We start from the raw sequence: 19,534 nt of genomic DNA, 5'->3' as shown, positions 1-19,534 counted from the left end.
TTTTGAGAATAAACACAAACCAACTCCCACGATAAGTTACTCAATACATGGTGACGGATGTGACCAATACTTTTACAGATTTACAGCAGAAACATTACATTTCTGCCACATCACTAGCATCATCTACCAAAGGAGACGTCGGCGTTGTATTCAGGTCATGAACCGGCAAGATACGTGGGAGCGGCTACGGAGGGAGTGATTTTGGGAAACTGTGGTAGGTTATTTTACAGAAGAGCTGTGAATCCAACTATTTCAACCGCGTGATAAAAACCACCTTCTCCAAGCACAAAACCATTTTGTCGATAAATGCAAGTTGTTGTTTTTTTAATTTCCATTAGAAAATTTATAATTACAAATCCCATTTACAAAATTTTATAGTCAATGGAAATGCAGCTTCTGATATACAGTAAGCAAAAATTCCTGTTTCAAAATGGGTCAAAAAGGCTGTAGCTTTAAGCATTAGGATTCAATTGTGCTCCCGTACAGGTTAGAGAATCACCACTGTGAAAAGCTACATAGAAAACCAGCTAAATCGCAGCATCCATTTTTGCATTTGGAAGCACACATTTACAGAGTTCCTACAGCTTAGTTATAAGAACACCATTTCAAGGTATCAGCAGGTCAGAAGACTCTGCACCAAAAGCTCAGTTTCAATCCAGAATAACAAAGCTTTTCAGAACTTCATTCCTGCTACCTGTGCCTCAGCAAAATGTTCCACCTCTTCACTTCCAATGAGCTATTCCTCTATCACATAAATACCACATTGTCATTAAGCCAACTGAAGTCCCAATTTAAACTAGTTTTCTGGCACACTTTAATTGAGGATTCTGTGTCAGGTTGGAAAAAAGTGCTTTCAAGCATCACCATGGGCCGATTATGTGCTCCAGCAACTCTAAGCCCTCTGTTTGCTTAGAATTCATGTCATAAGAATTCATTCCTGGGAAATCAAAAGAAACGGAAATTGATCTCTTTTAATACTGTATGCTATTATAAGCTCATCGCAATCAAATCTCAACGTGCAAGGTTATTAACTTAAAATAAGCATGTAAAAAGTAAAGTTAACTGCATGGCATTGTTTTGCTGACATTTGGCTAAGAATAAAAGAGGATTTCAGCAGAATATTTAAAGTCTAGACACTTTTTAACTCGTATACTATAAGTTTAAAGAATACTCAACTTCTTTTAGTGCTGCCTGCATAATGAAAACTGCCAGGCCCTATGTGCAATTAAAGTTCTGACATTTAACCTGCCACTTTTATCAAGTTTCTCCCTCCAGGAGAGGCGGAAAGAGTCAACAAAATCTCATCAAACATACGTAAAATCCATCTCTAACTAGTTAAGACAAGGAAGTTAAACTTTATCTGCAGGAGTAGCGGTGCCAGAAACCTATCAAATCTACAGACAAGCATTAATGAAACTCTTCTCGGGCAACTTGGCTGCAGCCTTGAAATATCTGAGACTTGGGCTAAGTGCGGTGTACATCGGGACTCTGACTATAAGGATGGGGGAGACTTCTTCTAAGCAGCTTTCCCATGTTTGGGGGGTAGATGGCTAATCCTCTGTCAGGGATGGGGAACTGCTCTCTTCACAGTTCAGGCCGTGGGAGTCTTTTCCCCTCCCTCCACTCTTCTGACACTCACCCTCGGGCTGGCATTTTCTTAATGCCGTATCAGTTTCAACAAGCGGAAATAAAGTTAAACTGTCTCAAGGCATCTGTTTGTCTCACTTTCAGAAATCCCCATAGTGGCAACTATAATTCTCCTCACTTGTTTTGGGTTTTTTTTTTTTTTTCTTTTTCAAAGCCAAGTGTTTATAAAAAAGCTTGCCAAAGCATGAAGTTGTTAACATCATTCATGGGACATTTCTGTCGTTTCTCCATCATGAGGAATCACACAACCTCACAAAAGCAATCAAAGCTAAAGTTAAGCAGCGTTAGAATTAAAAATTACCACAAAGAGTGAAACGTTGTACTTGTAAAGATGTCAGCTATTCATATAGATTATGAAGAACCAGCTTTCTTTGTGCCTGCTTCTGTTAGTCAGGTGAAGGTACGCACCTGTGGGATGATTGACATTTTCTGCCGAAGACGATGTAGACCAATCTCCGAAGTCAGAAAGCCATCGATGTTGATTTTTCCTTCAGGTTCCACGAGCCGGAACAAAGCCGATACCAGGGAGCTTTTACCAGCGCCGGTGCGCCCAACAATGCCAACCTACAGGGAGAAATGTGGATTTAGATCAATTTACATTGGTATGTATGATTTAAAATCAACAACATTTGTTGGGACCATCACGACAATGGGACTGAAAAAACTAGTATGTTTGCGTGAGACTATTATTATTTACAGAAATGTCATGCAAAGTAAACAACTTTATTTATGACTAAAGTTCCACTCCAACTGTTTTTGAAAAGCATTCCCAGTGGTCCTTTAATTATGATTATGCCCTTTTAAAATAATTAAAAAAAAAACATGTTGTATCTAGAACATATTTCATACAAGAATTTATCCGAAATTAAGCCACTGAAATGTGGGTGCAACTGTTGGCACGGAAGTACGCCCCTGCTGATATCCCATCATCCCTTTGCTTACACTCTCTCCTGCTAGCTTACAGCCCCTCACAACCCCAAACTGACTTTAACGGTGCAACAAAAACAGCTAGCAATATTAGAAATAGAAATGCAGTTTTAAGCTTAATTTTTTTATATGTTCTCCATCACAAAAGCACAATTTCCATAGTGGTGGGTCTCAAAGTTTAGGGTCTCCATAGACACAGAGGTGGCAAAATGTTTACAAGTTTTTTTTTCACATTGTCTTAAGCAACTGGAGCTTTGAAAATGTCCGTTTTGCACGAGTTGCTGAAAACTTTTTGTCAGCACGCTGTGCCAGGCATGGATTGATTGGTTGCTCACCTTTTTGTTGTCAAAGACGTAACGCTTGGCCAACATACAACACTATTCTATGTGTTAAACAAGGACTTTGTTGTCACAAAATGTGACATCAATTGTGCAACAACACATTTAATTATTCTTTAAATGTTATATAACCTTATTGGCCATAATCTTACTAATTCTTCCAAAATTTGTTTTTCAAAAGAATCACTAACATCCCTACACTTGTATACACCTCAGTTGTAAAACTGCAGCTACCTGGTCAATGTGTGATTTTCACGTCATCTTAATTTAAAGGATACCAGCAAACCTTTTGGCATTTTAAAAAAGTAGGATGTGGGTTTCCTTGAGATTTTGAAATTAAAGTGATTCAAAAAATATAAACATATTGGTTTAAAACAATGTTTGATTTGAGAGGATGAAAAAAGAAGTAAAAAAATCCAAACAGAAACCAATCGAGAGAAATTTAAGATAATGAAGACAATGAAGACCTTATCTGATCTTGATGATTTAAAAAGGCAAAAAAAATGTTTTTTCTTATTTTATTTCTGTGTTTTGAAAATGTTGTTAAAAAGCTGAGCATATATCATCAGAAAAATCTAAGTGGCTTCTGTTCTGCAAAGCGGCGGGACCCTGTGTGCAAAATTACGCCATAAAAAAGGCAAACTGGATTAGCAACAACTTGTTCCATTGAACTGGGTTTGGGATGGTTGAGACATGCCATTAAACTTTTTTTCTACACTTAAAAATATAGAAACAAATCTCGATTGTCATTCTTACCATCTTCACTTTTGACATATATTTTTTGTTGCATAACAATTTCTATTTTATGAAAACACAGACAAAATGACAATATTTTCTAAGGTTAAATAATGGCACCTTTTTGTAAAAATCATTAACTTTAAAAATACATTGAAACAAATTTCTTCACAATAAAATTATTTGAAGTAAACTGATATAATTTGATTTTTTTTTATTTTAAAGTACTTAACTTTAATTTTTCTTTGGCTTGTATTGCTTTGAAATGGATGTGAATTGAATATTTTACTAGACCGTTTTTAACAGAATTATTATTATGAGACCCACTAGGTGAAAGTAAGAGTGTCAGAGGATATGTCAGGATGCACACCACCTTTTACCCCCATAGCCTGGGGCAGAATTCCCTCCCACGGGCTGTCAGAGCTTGGTCCTCGCTACTTATCAACTCATCCATTGTGAAATCAGCCGCCCTGGCCAACCATAACCATGCAAAATACACCCCCCTGCATTAAACACAATCTCAATCACCCCCAACAATCTCTTCCTGCCTTCCTCTTTCTCCTTTTTGCTCCTCTCACTCCCTGCTTCTCCTCTCTCTTTCACTGCATAAACAATTGTCACTGTCAGGTAACTCAAAATGCAAATTGGAACCAAATGGATCCACTTGAACAGTCTTAATTACATGATATGTATTCCATGAATCACAAACGGTATAGTCCTGAAGATGCTGCAGCACAATGCAATGTCCTTTTAATAATTGATTTGGAAATAATGCCACGTTAAAGGAATCTCACCACCCCTTCGACACTGACTGCATATAAAGTCACAGACTGCACGCCCAGGTAAACATGAACAGGTGGAGATGAAGACAAAACCTTTTCTCTGGATGCAAAGGTAACACTCAGGTCTTTCAGAACCAGAGGTTCACTGGCGCCGTAGGAGAAGTTGACTCTGTCAAAGGTGATGGTGCCGGTCTGTGGCCACTCATCAGGAGGCTGGAAGTCCGTATCCCATGGTGCTTCACTCTCCAGCTCTGCATACTCAACCACTCTTTCCACTGATGTCATCTGCAGGGACACACAGCGATCAGGTCTTTTTCTACACCCTATTTAGATAATACTTATATTTAACAGGTAAAATCATTTGAGGTGTCGGGATAAAACAAAAACCAAACATCCAAAGGAAAAGTTTTATCACTTTAAGATCAAAAATTATTTTAAGACAACCAAAATATAGATCCAAAATATTCTAGATATGCTGCTTAAAATTGATTATTAATCTATTACTGTAAAAATAATAAAGATTCATGTTTCATTTTCTGCTATGAGTAAAATAATGAAGAATAATCAGACAGAAGAAAATAAATAAAAACCACAAAAACAGCTTCTGTTTGTTTGAGTTTATTGACAATTTATTCAGAATATAAAGTGTATGAATTTACTATTTTAGAGAAATACAGAAGTATTTAATAAAAACTAAGAACTATTACTTGTGAAATCATAAGTTCTGCCAGTTTTTGTGCTCTACTTTTGTTTTAAATTAACACAATAATTGAAATTTCTTTGACTGTAGGCCCATGAGCTAGTTTATTAAAACTGCCTTCAAAACTGTCCATAGTAAAAAGGTTTCATTTGACAGTTGCTTATTTTTATGAAAAGTTATTTCATTATCCAAAAAAAATGTAATTTAAATGTCGACCTGTCGAACAATGGAACAGTACTTGGGTGGCTTTTTTCTCTGGCTTTTTTTTCTACATTCTAAAAAGAACTGCATATAAAATGGTGAAAGATGCTTTGGTTTTAAGGTGGATTTGCAAATTTTTCCATCAGATTTTGTTCCACTATATTGAGTACTATCTGCTGTGTCAATCTGGTTCTTTCTGATGCTGGTTTTGCTTAACTTTTCTACCTTTTATTTCATATGAAGGGAGTTTTCCTATTTGCCCATTGGCTGCTCACTTTGGGAGACTATACTAAAATACAATATAACTACAGGACAATATGCAAATGATCTAAGCTAAATTAGAATATGATGATCTAATATTTTTCAAAGGAAGTGAATCATAAAAACTGTAATTAATTTAGCACATTTTCATAGTTTTTTTTTTTTGTGTAGCACCTTGATAAACTAATTATGAGTTTGGTATTTTATAAATAAATGACAAATTGGAAAAATTGTAAAAAAGATTGAACAAATCAGTCAGACAAAAAAATGAGATTTTTTGGTTTTGTGTCAAATGTATTCATTAATTCTCACAGCTGTACTGCCTTTCAGTGAGTCTAATCAGATCTTTGCTTGTCCATTTTCTTGATTCTTCATTGATATTTTCTTGTTATGCTTTAGTCTTATTTTCTGTTTTTGGTTTTTCTGAATGATTGTAAAGTTTGTCTTGTCCTGTCCAGGTTCTGTGGAGCTCTTTGGACCCAACGTTTGGGTCTTCTAACTAACACAATAGTCACAAATTAAACCAAATGACCAGGAAATTATGCAAAAACAGTTGTAATTCATTAAAACTGCCTTAACAAACAAAACGTTTGGTGATGGGTGTTGGACCAACATGCTTGAGAGCATCACTGTGAGTGTTCTCACCATGTTCTCTATCTCTGCACTCTGTCTGACGCCCCACTGGAACATTCCTGTGAGCGTAACAGCATAAGACAGAGCCAGACCCACTGCACCTGGTTCTAGATCTGCAACATCAGACGGGAACTTTAAATCAAGAAAACCTTTTTATTTTGGAAACTTCTCAAATGTCAGTGATGGTTTACATGTGAGCATACAGTACCCTCTTTGAGGTAGAGACAGCCAAAAGCTGTAATGGTGACAAACACTGAACATATGCCGTCCAGGCGCACCGCAAACCAGCGAGAAGTAGTCAGGAATAAGAACCAGGCTTCTGATAACAGACAAGAAATGAACATGTCAAATCCTTAAACAAAAAAAATATATATATGAATGCTTTTACAAATATATTTTCTATATAGTCAAAGCATTTTTGGTTAATATATATATATTTTCAAGCATCTGTGATTTATGACAGACATTCATAGAAAAAAAATCTTCAGTTTGATTCTAATGGATTCTAAAGCTTTTCCACCTTTATTTTGGCTTGATTAGCTTTCACACTTATAAGCAAAACAGGCTGAAATAGATCAATCCAGTCTGTTTTCGATAATTTGCCTTACACAAAACTTGCTGTATTTTCCGTCATATAAGGCGCACCATCAATGAATGGTTCATTATCAAACTTGTGTCATGTGTAGGACGCACTGAACCAAAGCGCGCATGAAGGGAGACAAGAGTCATCAAAGATCATCTGTCTTTGTTAGCTGTGTTAACAGAGAAGCGTTAGCTGCGTTAGCAATATTTGAATTCCCAGCCTTGTTTGCAACTCGTTTAAAAATAGACTAATGCCCCTAAACAAATGTTACTGTGGCAACGCTTACTTCCAAACTTGTTAGTAACACGTATAAAAAAGCAAAATCCTATACTGTTACACGTTAGCCGCGTTAGCATATTCACAATAACATCAAACCTTGTTTACAACTACACAACCGGAATTATTCCAAATATAAGGCATATAATTTATAGAGTGATAAACATAGGGTAATAGAAACAAAATTAAAAAAAAGAAGACCAAGGAGAAATCCAAATTGCTTCCCTATCCCTCTGGCTCCAACTGTAGCTGTAGTGGTGTCCGAAAGTGTTTTTTTTTTTTTATTGCATCTTAGGGATATGCATAGGGATATATTTTCTCCACTGGTAATAATACAATTCTACATATGGGTGTGATCTGAAGCAGAAGAATTTACATTTACAGATGCCAGCATTTTTCGAGTTCTGGCAGCCAACGTAGATGACCGGCAACTATTCAAGACGTCATCGAGCGGTAGTAACGTTCTGATTTAAAGACACCATTTTTTACGTATCTTTCCATTTGGAGAGATGAATTTAGAGATAGGGAGAAGCCGTAGGAGTAGGGAAACAATTCAGATTCGGCCTAACAAATCTGATTAGAACTGTTTACTGATAAACACCTTTTGCTATATCTTTTTTAAAGACAATATTCTGCTTTTGCTGTGGTTTACACTTTGACATATGTGTTCACTGACCTTTATTTGGAGGTCACAGGAAGTGGACTTTGTGATCCACCTCTCCTACTTCTTGTCTGCTGAATAATTTGAATGCTTTTACAATGTGGCTGAACTGCAACAGGGTTTTCTTTCAAATACACCAAAACCTCCAATCTAAAGTAGTTCAGAGTTTCTTGTTTGTGTTGCACCTGACTTGAGTGTGTTTTTACTTTTGTCATGCAAAGGGAAACTATTCAAGAAAGTGGATAGTCTTTGGTTTCTGGCATAAAGTAAACAGCCCAGTAGGAAGGCACCATTGAATAAGAGTGGTTCTTTCTCATCGTTACCGTACAAGTGTGAGAAAATACAGCAGACAACAAAGAGTTTGTTTTCCTACAGACAGCAAAAATAAATATATATTTATTTTTTTAACAAACCTGAATGGAGATCTTGATACTCATCAAACATTTGCAGAAACTTCTCTTGGACCCTGAAAGCACGGATGGTGCTCAAGCCTTGTAACGACGAGGAGAGATGGGAGAAAACAGGACTACGAGCTTTAAGGAAAAAGAGAGAATCCTAATTAGTAAAATTTAAAAAAAGTGTTTTATTATTCTGCAAGTGAACTCTATTAAACACACATTTGGCATATTATTTATTCATTTTTCTTAAGAGAAAGGTTGCATTTTTCATCTTTTGTTTCTGCTTATTATAGTTGGAAAAGTCACTGACAAAACCTGAATGAGTTCTTTCAGCTTCTGAACAGAGCTTTTGTTCAGGGAGATAATGGAACCTGTTGGTCATTGCGCATTTAGGCTTTAAGCTCAGAAGAAAAGAGGAGCTTTGGCCTTGTCATTCCACTTGGCATTTTTTCCTATTGAATGCAATGTCACGAACTCTCATCTCTAAAAGGAAACTGCCTGTGGACAAGCCCATAGGTTGCTGCCACCTCTAGCCCTTTATGCTAATGAACGCTTTCTTTCGCAGTCTATTAGCATTCCTGAGGTCCACTTTTGTCTCTAAACAATTAATGGACATGAACTGAAATGGACAGGACTGAAAAACAAAGACTTTACTAGTAGACTCAAGGCGCTTTATATCCCTGGATGTCTGCAGGAAGTAGTGACGTAGAAACAGGAAGACGCCAAGAAGAGGAACAATGGGAATGAGAATCCAGGGGATGATAATGGCAGCAACCGCAATCACTCCAATGACTTGGAGGAATACCTGGAAGAAAAGAACAGGTGTCAGTGTAAAATTCTCCAATAGGCAATTACCAAAACATCTGGTGTGACTGTGAGTAAAAGAACATCCCGGCTCTTCAGAGTAAAGAGGAGAAAATCATTCAGATGTTTTTGTGTGAGACCATCGGAGAGGTAACAGCAGGTTGTGGGACTGAACTTAGGTGACTCACAGTGTGAAAGGAAAACGATCACTGCGCTAATTCTCACTTAGTAGCAGGTGAGAATTTACCACTTGGCCACAGCAGCTCATATCTGCGGCTCTCTCTGGCTTTCCCTTCAACACCTCTGGCCTGTAAGCCGCACTGGCAGAGCAGCCAGCCAACACGCACGGCCACAGTGACTGGCAGAGAGCTCTGGGAACCACACTGTGGGTGTCTGATACATCGCACTCTCGCCACACAAGCCTCAACAACACAGTGACTCATCACCCTTGTTAATGGCTCTGTGAGACATCTAAACCAGGATACAAGAGCTGCCTAAACAGGCTGAGCCTGATGGCTATCAAAGCACCCACACTGCAATGTAATGTTGAAAACAGAATAAGCTGCTGGTAAGTGATCCGCTGACTATCTCCACCAACAATGAAGTGCTTCAAAACTAACCAATATGTAATACTAACCAACATATAATCAAGTAGCTGGTGTTTGCTTATAGTTTAACTGAGCAAATATCAAACACTGCATTTGAAAATAATAAAGAAACACAGTTTTGGTGTAGATGTTACTCATAAAAAATAGCCTCAATAAATTAAAGAATTTAGAAAGTACTGCACACATGTAAATGTAGTTTTACTTGTAACCGTCTAATAAAATGATATTCCAATGCAATAAAATCTAGATGATCGTTATGATTCATAATAATTTGCATTTAGAAAAATAAATCTACTTTAGATCATTGACTCTTTATTTTAAAAATACAAAAAAAAAATGTTTTATCATTTTGTCAGTAAGGCTTAATTTTTCTAATAAGCTAGTTATGTTTAAATTACCCCCCAAAAAACATTGATAAGAAAATAACTAAACATAATTGATTATGTATGCAGAATCTAATATTTAATTAATCCATTTTCCATTCCCTTTTTAGCCCTGAAAAGGGTCAGGGTGGTTGCTGGAGCCTATCCCATCCAGGGTGACGTATATATTCACTTTGGGCACCATGTCAGGGCCACACACTCACTCCAAATTAACACTTTAGAACAGGGATAGGCAACTCCAGGCCCCAAGTGCCACATTCCTGCCTGTTTTAGAGCATCCCCTGCTTTGGCCTCTTTTAATTGGCTGGAAATACCTGATCCAGGTAATCAGTCATGAGTAAGGCTTGAATGTCTGAAAACCGTGCAGATACTGCGGCACTCGAGGCCTGTTTTAGAATAACTGTTTGATATACAGTATGACAAATGTTCAGTAAAAAAATGTAAAAGAGGGGATATATTGTCCCATTTCAGTCACCTTCAAGTAAATATTTAGAGTACAAACTACATGATAGAAGCTTTAGGATGAAGAAATTAAGGATTATATCTGTACCTGTGTTGCAGCATCAGAAATATTCACATTTTTATCTTTTTTGCATGTTTTTGATGAATTTGATCAGTGGAGGACTGTCTTGTTTCAGATGTGTCGCATTATTCTATTATACTTTTTTGCATTGCAACTTACAAACAAAGCAAAATGACTTGTAAATGCCAAAAGTTAAGACTTAAGGACAATAATGTATCTAAGTTACACAATGGAGCTGATGTACACTTTACATTTTTTTAATCTACAACGCTCAGAGCTTTGGCTCCAGTGTTGCCATTCTTCAACTGTGACTCTTCAAGCGTTTGAGAAATTAAAATACAGCAGAAAAATTGCAGCCTTGTGCTGATATGCAGCACTGCACAACAGTGAGGTGTTTATGGAATATCTGTAAATCAGCTGATTTGGATATGAATATATGACCCTTCATGCTCGTGTTCCAAACAGGAAGTACATGCTGGTTCCAATCTGCCAAAATCCCATAGACTTTTAGGAGAAATAAACAACTATTACTAAGTCATTCTATTTGTAAGAATAACCATTCTTGCTCTGATATATTTTTAACATTTTCTTGTTAATCAGATTTTTTTTTCATGATATATTTTCTTTATCACAACTTATTCAAGTGATAAACTGACCAATCAGATGCCTCAGTAAAAGCATGTGGTGCCCGCTGGCCCCGCCTCCAATGTTTGAGGGGTGCTTTCAGTGGAAGGGGTGTGGACTCCCAACAAGTGTTGGGAAAATCATCATGATTTGTGACAGTAGTTGCCCTAGAAACGTTACTCAGACTAACTCGGACCAATTATGTTGTCTGTCTCCAAGTGGCGGCGCCCGTATCGTGGTAAAAAGACGACTGAGTTGGCTTCATTTCACTGGAGCCAGAGGTAAGACCTTTTTATGGGTTCAGCCGGCTTCGTCCATTTTTATTTACGGTCTATGGGAGAAAAGTGGTTTTGCTGCGTCATGCAACACTTTACATTCAAAAAGTGCATAACAGTGCGATGCGATAGGAAAAAAACGCTTTTCTCAGTCTCAGAATCGGGAAATTGACAATAACGTAAACGGTCGAAGATCTATGGTATGGTTTGAATTAAATAACAAAAATAAGGGCTGGTTTAAAAACTTAATTTTTTGTCAAATAACAACTCATTCCCTAAGTGGTGTTTAGTTTACATTATTATCATTTTTCATGCTTGTAAAAGAGGAACAAGCATTTCCATTACTAATGCCTTTTGATAGTTTAGTCAAAAATCACTAGATTCATTAAAAATTTGGACATCAAAGCTAGTTCACTCTTAAAAATATTGACTGAATACCCCAGAGCCTGAAATTAGAGACACGAATGACAAAAAAGTGCAGATGAGGATCAAACCGCCACCTCCACTGGTTCCAGACCAACCTAGAGAGACAAACATTTAATTTAGCATCTAAATTGCAGATGCTATCTGCCATTTAAGCACACGTTTAAGCTTGATCACTTTTGCTGCGTTTTTATGATGAAAAGCCACTGGAATCCATTTGTAGTTCAGATAAGAGAGGAATTACGAGTCTAAGCATCGCTGTGATGGAGTCCACACAATCAGACAGTGAGTCAAAGCTACTAAGCACAACTGATCCTGAGAATTTCACAGTACATAAGTTTCAATCTTAGCCTTGATGTAAGGCTAGCAGACTGCAAAGTGAGCTGATGGCACACAGACCACTCCTGCATGATATCCAGCCTTCCCTTCAGGGGATCAAACATTAACTGAACAAATGTCTTATCGTGTAAACTTTTTTTCTCTTTCTCTCCCCAGATGATGATTGGATGACATGTTGACACTGCTCATTCACACAGCTGCCGGTCGCTTCATCTGAATTCTAATTGAGGCCCGTTTCACCAGCGGCCACGAAGGGTCTGGCTTATCTGACGGCGGGGGTCACGTGAGAGGACAGCGGAGCAACAGGAACCGTTAGATAGAGGTCTTGCCTCCTCCTGCTCCCCGGGGCCCGCTGTCGCCAGGACACTGTTTGATGTGATCCGTTTGCGTGGTTTGGCGCTTATCGTGTCAGAATCGGAGACACCGTGGCCCCCACCCACACTGCACACAGATGACTGATAAGTCATCCTACAAGCATAAACCTTAGCCCCTCAAACCACATCCATATCTCCCATGAAACCACACAGGAACAGAAAACTCCCAAAGCCACATCCCGCTGTACATAAAAGTGGATAAAGGGATGAAAGGTTTTGTATACAAACAGTTTAAATAAAGAATTACAGCTAATAGCTCTTTAGCAAGTAAAGAAAGCTACCGCACGCATGCGATTCAGTTATTCAGGCGAACTGGGCGCGCTGCCGTGTCCAAAGACCATTCAGATCTCTTCTGACCCTAATTGCTTTATTTTTTCAATGATCATATCAGCCCTTTGATGTCCAAATAAATGAAGAAAATTGAAGTTAATTGCTATATTTGTGTTCGGCAACGATAGCGACTGTTGTTCCACAGCAGAAAATAAACACTTCCCTTTAATTAAACATCCCTCCAGACACAAGAAATCATTATGCGTTTTTTTTCTTTTTTTTTTCTTTTTTTACAACCCGGTTTTTCATCCTCCCTTTATTTACTGACAGTGTGCAATATTTGCCACTGGTAAAAATAAAAAAGTGCAAACAAAACAGGAAATGAGGGCAGAAAATTCCTCAAAGAATTCCTCAGTCATCGTTAGACTTTTTTTTTTTCTTTTAGCCAGCACTTTTTGTGACTGAGTTTCACAATAAGTCGTAGGGGTCAGTGGTACTGAAACAAAACAGGCCTGTTCCACTTGGGCTCAGGAACAATGGAAGTGACCCAGTCCATTCTAGTCTGTGTTTGGGCTTTATTTTAGCATTAAATGCCCAGATGCAGGGGCTTTTCTTTGGGAGAAATGACTGTGGACACCTTCACATTTTCCTTTTCTGGGACATTTTCACTTCATAAAGCCGCAGTCAATGTGTTTTGTGTGCATTGAGGAGGGTCTGACACATACTGTGGTGGTCTCAGTCGCTGTCTACATTGGTGGCTCAAGTAGTTCCAGGATTAGGCCTTTGTGTGCTGTGAAAAGGTAAAAGAAGTCACTTATTTGGGCTCAGTCAAGCTGTTGATTTCCAACCCCATTTTAGAAATAAGAGAAAGGCTTTGAAATGCCGTCTCCCTCCTCCGTCCCTCTCCACCATAAATCACTCGCGTCCAGCAAATTCATTCATACAGCTTTATTCTCCCCCAAAACAACAGAACAACAAAAACATTTTCAGATACACACAATAAACAGCCATTCTCACATACAAAAGTCACAGAGCACCAAAGTCCTCCTCTTTGTGACATGATGCAAGATTCTAGATTAGATTGGGACTTTGTTATGTAATTTCCCAGGCTCAAAGGGCCTAGAGCTTGGCCTGCTTGTCTGAGTCAGAGTGGCTGAGGTGCTGGACCGCAGCATCATGGGAGACCACACATACACACAGCGTTTGCTGGCCGAGGCTCGCCATCAAATGACCATGTGTGGTACTGCTGAGCAGCTACTCGAGTTCACCAGTTGTGACATTTTTATAAAATGTCCAATCCGGTTTATGGGGATGAGACAGAACTAGACTTACAATGAGATTTACAACCTTTCGGAGCCACTTCAAACATGTCATTGTGCAAATGAATAGGATTGTTTTAAAAAATGCACAAACAGGATGTTTTTGAACTTTGTGCTGCCCCAAACCAATCAATTTTCAACATTTTGTTTTAAACTAATAAAAAAGTAATGATTATTGGTGCTTTTTTTTCTCTAGTTTTTTTTTTTTTGTTTATGTTCTGTTCAGGTTATGACCCATTTTTAGGATTTCTTAGGGTAATCTAAATCTAATAAATAAGCTTAAGCAAGTTAAAAATGTCAAAATACAAAATTAAAAGTGCAAAAAGTGCCATAACAAAACGGGAAAGAAAAAAATCAGTTGGACTCAAACCAGCTGAGTTGATTATTAATTGAAACCTGGTGTCACTTCAAAAAAAGAACCTGAATATGGGTCATAACTCGACCAGAACATGAACAAAGCAAAAACTAAAACAAAAAAAGTATTATATTCATATTATTTTGTTACACATTATTTATTACATTTTCCTTGTCTTCACAATTCTATGCCCAAATCTGAATTCTTCTCCTTCACCCTCCAATAGTAGGGGTATTTGAAGGGAAATGGGTTGCGCTGGGCTGCGAAGAAGCAGATTTCTTCACATGGGAGTGCTCTAAACCTCAGAAGCTTACACTTAAATGTAAGTGATGACTTGTTGTTTTAAAATGACCATTTAAAGTTATAAAACCAATGTTATGTATTTCCGATCGCTAGCAGCTCTGCGCTAACGTAGCTGAATGGTGATTATTGATGATGTCATCGAGTGAGAGTAACATCCGAATTTGAAGACACTATTTTTCCATAACTCTCCTTTTGGAGGGCTAAAAGTAAGGGTAGGGAGAAGCCGTATGGGAAGAATTCAGATTAAGACTATACATTTGGGTTCATCAATTCATGACAAAAGCACAGACTTTATGAAATGCTATAGCTCTCATTGTTACATCAGCACTACTCATATGACCAAGCAGTCATGAAGTAAAGCATATTATACTATAAAATCATCTGTTATTTTTTGTTTGAAATCAGTTTTTATTCCCAGTATATGCATATATACAGCTTAAAAAATATTTAGCTATAAACTCTTGAAATGCAGGCTAGCATTTGTGGGGATTTATACAATGTTAATGAAAGAAAACCTAAAGATCGACTCCAAAAAAAAACAAGTTTTAGGTGTTTTTAACATTTCCTTGTAGCATTTTTCTTATGATGGACGACATAGGCCTACATGAAGAAAACAAATTGCATTTCTGAGCACTTAGCTGTATGAACAAACAGCCATGAAGTAAAGCACATTATGATGTTAAATCATCTGTAATTTTAGAGTGCAATATTTTGTATTCCTTGCATATATGATCCATATTTTTTGACAAAAAAATCTATTGGAATAAATTCTTGAGGCTAAGGCTAGCATTTGTTGAGATTTATAAAAATGTAACTTAAAGATCAATAAAAAATCAAATAAAAATTGAGTTTTTGACACATTCTTGTGGCATTTTTCTCATAATAGGGGAGATATATAAAGAAAATTAAGCTAAATTAGTTATTTTTTATTTAATATTGTGAATCAAGTGTAAGCAAAAAAAAATGCTGTTGGAAAAAGCGATGTTGGGAAATGAGGGCAGGCTTACAGTCTTGCCCTCGACTCAAATTTCTAATGAACTCCTGTCACCTTGCAGAAACTATGTTCTAGGAAATGGCTAAGATTTCTGGATTTTGTCTGAAAACAATACAATCGTAATTAAAATACCACTTTTAAAAAATATCTAAATATAATTGGAGTGAGGCTTTAAACTAGAATTTTCCCAAACATTTTCATTAAAGAAACTTTAGCCATAAATTTAACACAAGACCCCACACTTAGTGGTATCACTTGGTCGAGAGTCTTCACACGGAAACTGGTGAAAGACCTCTGGTCTCACCCCATATTATCTTTCCCATCTACTCTGCCCTCTCTACAAAAATCACGGCAACCCGGGATTTAAAGGTCAAGTCCAAACAAAAGCTGACAGCCCCTAAAGCCTGAGGTGTTTTTAATCGACATTTATGCCTTTGTCTCCCGACCATAAAGAGAGGACAGAAAAGAGTCTTTCTTTTACCCCCAATACGCTAAATTACTACTAAATGAGACTTGTGAAACAAAAGGGCTACGGGGTGTAACCAGGTTCCATCAGCTTGAGGGAATCCCCTTGTTTGGTGGGTATGGGGGCAGTGCTGAAGAGCTGTGAAGTGCTTACTCTGCCATAAAAGGGGAGGCTCAGGCACAAATCCCTGCACAGAGGCACCCTCTCTCCATAGTGAGAGATAAACCAGTTAGGGCTTTGTTTATGAACTTTCACTTTATTCCCCCCTGACAACCATTTAAACAATGATTATGGGGAAACGTCCCTCTGCGAGTGAGCAACAATGGCGGAGATCAACAGCTTTTCTGAGTTACTAATACTCCAATAAAAAGAGTTCAAATCTTCCTTCCTGGAAGCATTAAGGACCGCTCTATGAAAGACACCTGCAAACAAGAAAAGAGAGCGCCGCAAACAAAACCGCTTTGTCCACAGATGCCACCGTTGTCCAGCTCCCACCCCCAACTGCAGCAAAAGACAATCTGACACAAAGCACGCTTTACATATCCCATCATGGTTTTTAACCAGCAACCCACCATTTATATGACTTTTTTCTTTTTCTGAAAGCCTGAAGCAAAGACGTTAAACTTTGGTGTGACAAGAGCAAGCAGACGAGGAGCAGGATACACTTTTAGTATGTTCGACAACTTGAGAAAGTTCTATTTTTCACGTATACTTCTTATCAAAACCGGGGAAACTATTGCAAACAAAAAGCTTTTGTGTGTATGATCCTTTGTGCTTTCAGCATTTAAGATGGCTTTTGTCTACGGTGAGATGGGTATCTGCCACAAACATCACTCAGGCATTGTGGAGGGGGGATTCATTTTCAGCTTGCCTTTGTTCTATTCTTTAGCCCAAACCAAGGAGCCACGCCTGCTCCTCTACCTCGAATTGTCTAGCAAACATTCCCCTCTTTGTGGCGCTAGGTGGCTCATCTCTGCAGGCTTTCGTGGGAGATGGCAGGGTGGCAGTTTGTAACCTAACCGGGCTCTCCACTGGGGTGGCCCTGGGCGACTGGGCCGGTAAGACCAATTGGACTGAGAGGGAAAAGTGCTCTGACCCACCCACCCCCTCCAAAACTTGCCCCATCAACCACATCCTCACATTGCTCCAGCTGCTTTCTCTCTGCCTCACAACACACCGTCCTTGTTGCGTCCTTCTGTCTGTTTTCCACCATCGTGCGGCTTTAATTCTTCTCCAGTGCCCTTCTTTCTCCCAAATACTTTTAGTCTCCATACATGTTCTCTGAAGACTTTTGTTGTGTCACACTGGGAGAGCCACGCCCTCAGTCTATGTGAACACTTTTATTAAATCTGTGCAGGCACTGGGCCGCGCTGGCGGGTAATCCTACAGTAATTGTTTCCAGATTAGGGGACCCGGACCACAAAGCAGGTTTAGCCAGGCATGAAATGGCCTCCCTATGCTGCAGCGCCAGCCACCAAACCTGCCGAGGTGAGACTCACCTGGGTGAAGTCCACAAACGTCCATGGAAGCAGGGAGTCCAGGTAACCGATGTCCTTAGAAAACCTGTTGAGGATTCTTCCTGAGAAACAGCAAAGAAAAAGATTATTTTTTGACAAAAGAAAGTCCTCAGTAATTCAACAAAGCCTTAGCAATGAAAAAGAAAACACTTGTCAGTAAAGATATAACAATGAATCTAGGACTCCATTTGTACACAATTTGAGAAATAAGAAAATCTTTTGTTCACAAACAAAAAAACAAAAAGCTTTGTGCAGTGTGTTTCTCTGAGTCACCTCCAAACCGCTCAAGTGTTTATTGTTACAGTCTGCAGGTGGCCCTACGGTACCATTCATTTAGTAACCGTGATCTCTTCTTCTGACCCACCACACTTAAGGCTACAGGCCAGCTGCTGTGTCACACTGTTCACTGCAGCTTCAGTCACAGCTGATCCTCAAGGGACTTCTTCTAAAGCAGAAGCAAGAAAGAGGAGCTTTTATCATCTCTGACCCTGAGAAAAGCTGCAACACTCAAAGACAAAAAGACAACGTGGAGAGAAGCAGCGCGTCAGTCTAACAAGTGAATCACTGTTTATCTCTGACACAGGGTTGATGGATTTGTCTTCCATTTGTCAAGTCAGACACAAAGTTAAAAAACGTATTTGTACAATTAGCTTCCTGTAACATATTCAATGGACAAATGGATTTGTCTTTGAAACTTTTTTACTTTGAAAAAAAATTATTTTATCATATCAATTTAGAATAAAATTCAAAGGGACAATACCATGAAAAATGACTTTATGAGCTTTTAAGTGTATTTTACTGTTTATTCCTCACTATAAAGAGCCCCAGAGCTGTACTTTGATTCGTTTACGTATTTCTGAGTAATCATCTAAAAACCTGAGCTACCAGCAACAGCCCCTCCCAAACCCACGAAATCCGAGCGGGTCCTCACGATCTGACGTAACAGAGTGAGACAGCCCCTTTCAGGAAGAGGCTCCCTGGGAGCCTGGGAAGAGGGAGAAGAGAAGAATTCAGGGCCCATCACCCAATTTCTCCACAGAGCCAGTGGTGATCAGCAAAAAACTTTTAGATGCAGAGCCCTATATATCTTATAGTTGTGTCCTGTCTTCAGTAAATTCCAGCTCAACCACCTGTATGTTACTTTAGAAGCGGGGCTCCTTTAAGACCCGTTGTTTGTCGTAAATCAATACATTTTTTAATGTAATAAATTACAATTACCTTATTTATGTAGGGATAAAAAGTAAACAAATGTGACAACTTCATTAAATATGATTTATTTGATATTGTTTTATAAATAATGAATTACAAATAAAACTTGAAAATAACCGGAAGAGCTACAAAATGAAAATACATAACAATGCCTATATGTCTCTCAGTTATAATCCACATACACACACGCATACACACACATGTGTGTATGTATTCTAACACCGCATTGTCACTCAAAACTTGTCATATATGGACGTCTTTTGGGTGTCCCCAATTCGTCGTTTTTTGACCTGCAGGCTGTTCCCGTTAAATCAGGGGTCCTCACCCTCCAGGTTGGTACCAAACTGGTACCAGTCCAAGGGACACTCAGATGCTAATCTGACTCTGGAACTCTCTGATCTTAGAAACTTGGACTCTATATTCACCTTCAAATCCCACCTAAAAACATTTAAAAACATATCAATAGCACCTTACCAACACTTTTACACTTACAGCCCCTTACACCTCCAACCTAACAATACCAGTACAATAAGGATGGGAAACAAGATTCGGACAGCTCGGATGAGGAGGTCTTACATGGATCTAGTCGCCAACAGTCGGATGGAG

At 38.4% G+C, this 19,534-nt stretch overlaps 1 protein-coding gene across 1 annotated transcript in view; it reads right to left on the bottom strand.

Annotated features, from left to right (window-relative positions):
• Positions 1 to 19,534, bottom strand: part of abcc4 (ATP-binding cassette, sub-family C (CFTR/MRP), member 4) — a 46,814-nt gene that overhangs the window by 9,836 nt on the left and 17,444 nt on the right. The window contains exons 20-26 of the mRNA XM_036209691.1: positions 17,702 to 17,781; positions 8,797 to 8,947; positions 8,158 to 8,277; positions 6,433 to 6,543; positions 6,237 to 6,337; positions 4,523 to 4,714; positions 2,056 to 2,211 (exon numbers count right to left, since the gene is read on the bottom strand). Of these exons, the coding sequence (XP_036065584.1) occupies positions 2,056 to 2,211; positions 4,523 to 4,714; positions 6,237 to 6,337; positions 6,433 to 6,543; positions 8,158 to 8,277; positions 8,797 to 8,947; positions 17,702 to 17,781 (911 nt within the window). The remainder of the gene's footprint in view (positions 1 to 2,055; positions 2,212 to 4,522; positions 4,715 to 6,236; positions 6,338 to 6,432; positions 6,544 to 8,157; positions 8,278 to 8,796; positions 8,948 to 17,701; positions 17,782 to 19,534) is intronic.

This window comes from Oryzias melastigma, linkage group LG21 (assembly GCF_002922805.2).
Source record: "Oryzias melastigma strain HK-1 linkage group LG21, ASM292280v2, whole genome shotgun sequence".
NCBI classification, from domain to species: domain Eukaryota; kingdom Metazoa; phylum Chordata; class Actinopteri; order Beloniformes; family Adrianichthyidae; genus Oryzias; species Oryzias melastigma.
Note: the sequence above shows the minus strand (reverse complement) of the source record. Positions and strands in the feature narration are given on the sequence as shown.